The sequence below is a fragment of the Watersipora subatra genome, chromosome 9, assembly GCF_963576615.1.
Source record: "Watersipora subatra chromosome 9, tzWatSuba1.1, whole genome shotgun sequence".
NCBI lineage: Eukaryota > Metazoa > Bryozoa > Gymnolaemata > Cheilostomatida > Watersiporidae > Watersipora > Watersipora subatra.
Genome location: NC_088716.1, coordinates 23410910 through 23417592, shown reverse-complemented (window position 1 = coordinate 23417592; position 6683 = coordinate 23410910). Strand labels below are relative to the sequence as shown.

General features: G+C 34.0%; 1 protein-coding gene across 1 annotated transcript; it reads right to left on the bottom strand.

Moving 5' to 3' along the window:
* Positions 1–657: 657 nt before the first annotated feature.
* LOC137405444 (uncharacterized) lies at positions 658–3450 on the bottom strand. The gene is made up of 3 exons (XM_068091710.1): positions 3337–3450; positions 2567–2731; positions 658–840 (listed from the first exon to the last, which is right to left on the bottom strand). Exons 1-3 carry the CDS (start codon positions 3425–3427, stop codon positions 770–772), a joined length of 327 nt encoding a protein of 108 aa, XP_067947811.1. The 5' UTR covers positions 3428–3450; the 3' UTR covers positions 658–769.
* Between the last annotated feature and the right edge of the window lie 3233 nt (positions 3451–6683).

Genomic DNA, 6683 nt, shown 5'->3' with positions numbered 1-6683 from the left:
AACTGGCTTACAAAATATCTATTTTTATATATCTCAAAATTGGTGTGTATGTTAGAGTATATGTGTGTATGTGTGTCCAAGTATTAAAATCTTGGAATAAAGACTCCGTAAAACAGAAGATTTGATCGTGGAACCTCCCGTTTGCTAGTCCAACAGCCCTACTAACTATAAGCCACGCAAGCTTGATAGATTCGCTATGCAATATATGTCGCTATATGGGAGCAAATACGCTACGCTTTCGGTGATGACGCAAAGTCATGACATAACTTAAGTTGAAGCCGCAGCTCTTATTAGAAAGCTTACTCAAATTATCCATTGGCATTGTGCCAGGCTAATAGCAAATGGCAGACAACTATCATTACTTCTCATTGTTTATAAGCTGATTTTTAATACCCAGGCAACGCTCAGGTAGCACAGCTAGCAATGCTATAAAACATTTATAATCACTATTGTTTTAATCAAATAAATCACTCTGCGTTCTGTATTTCAAATGCTGTGTATTTTATGTCACTCTTGGTATTTCATCTGATTAGCAACAGCACGGCACTTGCATTCATTTATTACTGGTAGAATATTCAAAAATCCTATTATATACAAATGTAATATTTTTATTTAGCATCAAACCAAAAGTGATTATAGAATAATAATAACTAGATTTCTGAGAAATCATCGTAGCTTCCTGTAATAGAATTCCGACATCTGTCAGCTTACGCTGCCAATAATACTATTAGAGACGTTGCTAGCTAGATGTATGGCTCTTTTCTTCCCATCATAGTAAGTACGGATTCCAAATGTGTCTAAGGTCTTTTCCATAGACTTCTGGTTTTAAATTCTCCTCGCCTACAGCAAACATAAGAGCCAAGGTATTACAAACTGTCACATATGTAACAAATCTAGTGCAGTAGCGTAGAAAAGAGCAGGGTCATTTTTAAAGTATTGATTTCTAAAACTTCTTTTAGAATATCAGCCAGAGAACTTGTTTTTATTTTCTATTGATAGCGTTACGCAACATGCTACGTCACAGTTGAGTTCCAGCAAACACTGTACCGTGGCTTGCTAAACTCAACACTTATCTCAACTCAGAGAGTAGGTAAAACTAAGCGTACTACAGAAGACATGTCTGTTGAAACATCTGAAAATCAATATGCTATCAAAAAATAAATGACCTCTTGCTATACTCAGTACTATAAAAATATTGTGGTATAGAAGAGATGGACACAGGTAATTAGGAGGAATACTTCTGGGAGATTTGCATCATACTTAAAGTTTGAAAAAATTTTTCAAACTTATTCTGATTCTATTTCGTCATTGTGTCTGTCTGTTTGTCTGTGTAAATGTATTTTCACATTTTAGGCTGATTTTGTCCAAACCTTCTCTGTGCTTACGCCAGTTTGCCTAAAATATTTTGCCTCAAAACTTTGGGATAATTTGAAGACCATCTCAACTGCCATCTTTCTAGCTAAACTAAAGCACAAGTTTACACTAATGTGTTAACTAATTGTTTGTTTTACCTACGAGTAAAGCCTGAGAGTAGTTTGGTATGCTAGATTCAAGAAAGGAAGTCTGCAGTTAGAATTCCGGAATGGCCAACAGTCGTGACCTTAAATTACTTCCTGAACAGGGATTCGGCAAAAAAGGACCATTCCAGGTCTCACGTGCCCAAAATCAGATAATTTTCTGCCAAAAACAATGACAGGTAAAATAAGACCCATTATTAACATAAGAACAATTAACCCAAAACTTCTGAGGAGATTCTAATAGCATTTTGGCATTGTCAGTGAATAGAAATATTAAAAAGAATAGGTAAATTCTTTGACATACCGCTGAAGTTATAATTGAGTTTCAATATAATGTATATAATATATATAATTATAATATGTATTATAATATAATATAACATCAAAAATATAATCTTTATTATAATAAAAGTCATGTCTATCTAAAAGTCGTACCCAAAGCCATGGTTGAATTTTGGAAAAAAGATTGCATTGTACGGGATTGGAACTCACGACTTTCAGCATGGTAGCACTACACTCTAACAACTGCACCAATTCTCCACCCTTTTCAGTTTCAGAATAATTGTACATATAGTTATTACACCTGATTCTCACAGTACACCCGACTGCCGGAGTACCAGTCTACTATAATGAGAGCTGTATCAGTCTGTCCAAAGCCACTGTTAGAAATTGAGATAAAGACAGTGTCCTATGGGATTCGATCTCATGATATTTAGCAATACTCCAACACCTGGACTAACCATTCACCTATTGGTATTTCAGAATAATTGTGCCTGTACTTATTCCCTGTGGCTATCGGCACACCTGACCATCTCTCACAACACACTCAACTGTCAAGGGACTAGTCAATATTTATTTTGACAAACGTTATTCACAGCTATATATTAATCATTATATATATTATTATATTATATATTATTAATTATTAATATGTATTATTTACTAGCTATATTCACAGTTATGTAGTAATAATTGTTTAGCCGCTTAAACAAGTTTTACACCAAACTTATAATTACATGTACGTGAAAAAATAGAAAGATGCGCTTTACCTCTGATCCGGCTTTCCTTGTATAAGTCTTCATCAATCTGTTTCAGCAGCATATGGAGAAGTTTGCTTCTATATATTTCCTTATTGCTATCATCAGATCTTCTGGCATCTGCTGTGTCTAATGGTGGCAGCTGTACAGGCAGCGCTGTAGATCCTTCATCTTCATCTGAATAAAAACATTTTGCTGTTTATAAATCAGTTGACAAAATTATATTTATTATTATTATTTCTTCAACCAGTTCTTAAGGCAAAATTGGCACCAAGTTTTCTTTTTGAAAACAGTAGATAGCTACTAGCTAGAACTGTCAGTTCTGCAAAAGCATGAGTGTTTTGCCATATTATATGACATGCCACGCAGGTGGTTGCTTAACCGATACGGAATGTGTTGACAACAACACAACGCAAAAGCTTTAAGAGCTCCCGGTAGCTTACAACAGAATAACTATTAGAGCTAAAAAATACGTTATGTTCACATCATGAGAGTAATGTATACCTTTACATACAGCTTTAGGGATCACAGTCTACGCTAAGTAGTCATAAACCAAATTTTAATTTTAGTTATGAAATCGAAAAGCGATGTTGTGGTGTTTCATCTATGGAATTTTCAGTAGAATTGAGAGAAGTGAAATTTCTGATCAACATTTTTACCCAATTACTGCTTTCAATTTGTTATGTCTAAAAAGTTACATTTGGCATCTCAAAAAACTAATGTCTATAATCACTCAATAAGTATGTCCGAGTTGTCAACATTTGTCCTCCAAAAATACAAACCTAGAGAGTATCTTTTCCCGAAGTAGTTAGCATCCGTGAGTTGCACGACAATCAAATGCAGCAGCAGTATATTAAGCAAGTCCTTCTTCATTGTAGCTCAAAGTAGTGTTGTCAGCGTTCATGTAGTGACATTCTTGTCCCTCTCAGCTTATATATACGCTTACTGTGTTAGATAAAGCAATTACAAATACTGCCATTCAATAAGCCAATGATATTAGAGTGCCTAATTGCTCGGCCAATAATATTAGATTATCTAGTTGCTCAGCCAGTAGTATTAGATTATCTAGTTGCTCAGCCAATAATATTAGGAGTATCTAGTGGCTCAACCAAAGACAACGAACTATCTGATTATCCTTTACTGGCCCATTAATTCTGTACTTCGGCACGGATATTCACTGGTCAATAAAAGACAGGGTTTAATTGTTATCGATGGATAACGGACACTGTTTGTCACAATGTATATATATATACACACACTTAGGTAATCCAGCTTTTCTAGGTTACACTCAACTGATGATTTAACCATCTTAAATATTACCTTGGATCGGAAATATCGATGTAATATTGTCTTTGCTGTCCTTAATCTGTATAAACAGAGAAGTTTTAAGACACAAGTTTTGATTGTGAAACGCCTTGACATATTAATTTTGACCTATAAAATATTTGACCAAAAGACTATCTGACCTACAAAATCCTTGCTTTATAAACCTTTTTATATTTGAAGTTAGCTCTAAAACAAAAGTACATAAAATTTTGACCTATAAGACTTTTGCTCAATGAACTACATGGCTTATAAAAGTTTTGACCAACTTTGACTTACAAACTTTATCCTCGCCATAAGTTGTTCCTTGCTGGTGCAAGGCAAGTAACAAATTGTAACACCAATCTATTTTAATAGAATCTGTTTTACTTATTCCATAATAAGCTCTATGCGTAGTATATCGAGTTCTCTTTCAAAGTTAAAGATGTGATTACATCAAATTTGAGAAAATCTTATCAAAATTTATAGGCATTTTTCCATCATTTGAGATTTTGTTTTTTGTTTTAGATGATCTGACTGCTAAAATGCTCGAAGATTGAAATTGACAAAACTTGATCAGTGTTAAAACGCTCAGAAGAAAAAGATGTGCCCAGACTTGCCCAAATGGTGTAAATGGTCTTTCGTATTAACATCAGCTGTTGAGCTCAAATTCGAGTGTTGACCTTTGTCCTCCAATGTCACCGCTGTTGACATTTACTTTATTTTGTATTTGCTTTTGTTTCTTGGAATAAAATTTTATATCTAGCTGCAGTTACATTGCTATAGATGCCCACAAACAAATGAAATTATGTACATATGTTGGTTTTTCACTACAGTTCTTTTTATTAGGTAATAGTTGAACTACCTTTAAGGATACTACCATAATGTATTCAACTCTGGCAGCTCTCACAAAGAAATTTCTACTGTTGAAAAATTGATAAGTATGAATGACTCAACAGCAAGTTGAATTTATTAGTGGCCATCTCAGCAGCTCTAACATCTTTTTTTGAGAATTTAGCAGCAGCACACAGGACTATGTAATGTAAGTCAGCAATAATTGATGTCTTGATCAATACTCTAATAACTTTAGAAGTTATTTCTGTTATATAAATAAACAAAAACCAGATGGTTCCTTTTATTGACAGATACCATAAAATTATTATGTTATCTAACCTGTTAAACATATATTTATTATAACAAGATGCAGTGCACCTCTGAGATGCTGCATCCCTGTTTTACATTTTTTTGCTTTTTTTATTTGAAACACAAAGTTTTTTCGTCCCCTCATTACGGCATGTTTTCGCTGTAAAAATTTTTTTACTCCATATGAATACATGTAGCCTATATACTCCATATTTATACATGTATATACTTTATATGAATACATGTATATACTCCATATAAATATATGTAGCCTATATACTCCATATGTATACATGTATATACTCCATATGTATACTTGTATATACTCTATATGCATACATGTAGCCTATATACTCCATATGTATACATGTATATGCTCTATACGCATGCATATACTGTAAATGTAAAATATCCTAAGCCTCTCATTGGGATGCCTTGATTTTAACAGAAAGGGGCAACAAAAGCATTGTTTATGTTTATGCAATATATTACAGAGCCGAGCAACTTTGGGAAATATTTTACCCTCTATTCCAATGCTGAAAAACCAAGAAAAGTATATTTATATGCAGTGTGTTGCTAGTGTTGGAGAATAGTCTATCCAGCAAGTATAACAACTACAGAAGATTGTTTTACCAATTTCAATTGCTTATTACTTTGCTTTCATAAAAATAACCAAAAAATTTGAAAGTCAAGTTTTTTATAAACTAAAAATTGCAAAAACTTCAACATCTTAAATTATGTCAGCCTGGCCTAGTATCTGAGAATTTAACCTTCTACAATAAGTAGCAAGTACACCATAAGATTGTTAGAAATACAATAAAGGTTATAAAAGCAGAACAAGTATCCATATAAATCTCAGCGTTTGTCTTTTGTTGGTCATTTTTTTCTGTCATCACTGTGTCCAGCTGTAGCGGTTAAAATTTAGCAATGAAAAATCTCCACCAAACTGAAGTTGATCTCACGGCGATTGGAATTGCAAGTATGCACACACGCGTACTTAACCACAAGGCTAAGCTGTTCGTATCATTTTTCGCTTATTTACGGTATCCTGATTGCGATGAAAGCTAAAAAAGCCATTTCAAAATCCGTCATTCATTTTTTTATTCACGTATTTCAATTTAGTTTCCAATGTTCCGTGACAGTGCAACTGTAACGGAACAACTTAAATCTTCAATATCCGGTTATTGCAAACGGCAATCGCTAGAAATTGCAAAACTAAAAATGTTCACATGGTGTCACAGTGTGTGCTCACACTGAATGCTAATGACTCTACCAGCCCTACAGTAGCTGAGTCAGCTTATCCTATTATTATAAGATTAGTTATGCTAGCTATGTTTGGACTAGCTATGTTTGCCAGTTGCTTACACACATCCTATGCATACAGTTCATTACAGTTCATACAATATAACATTATTAAAATTACAATTCCTGGCTTTATGATATGGTGTCAGGACGGGATTTTTGAGGAGAACGAAAAGAAAACATGGCAGAAGGAGGGCTCAAGCCGCCGGCAAGTTTTGTAAATTCTACAGACAATCCCAGCGAGACTAGTAGAAGTTGGAAAGCATGGCTCGAGCAATATGATTTTTACATGATAGCAACAGAAAAGACTAAAAAGGATGGAGAAATACAAGTAGCGACTTTATTGACACTGCTTGGCGCACAAGGCCAAGAAATATTTCGA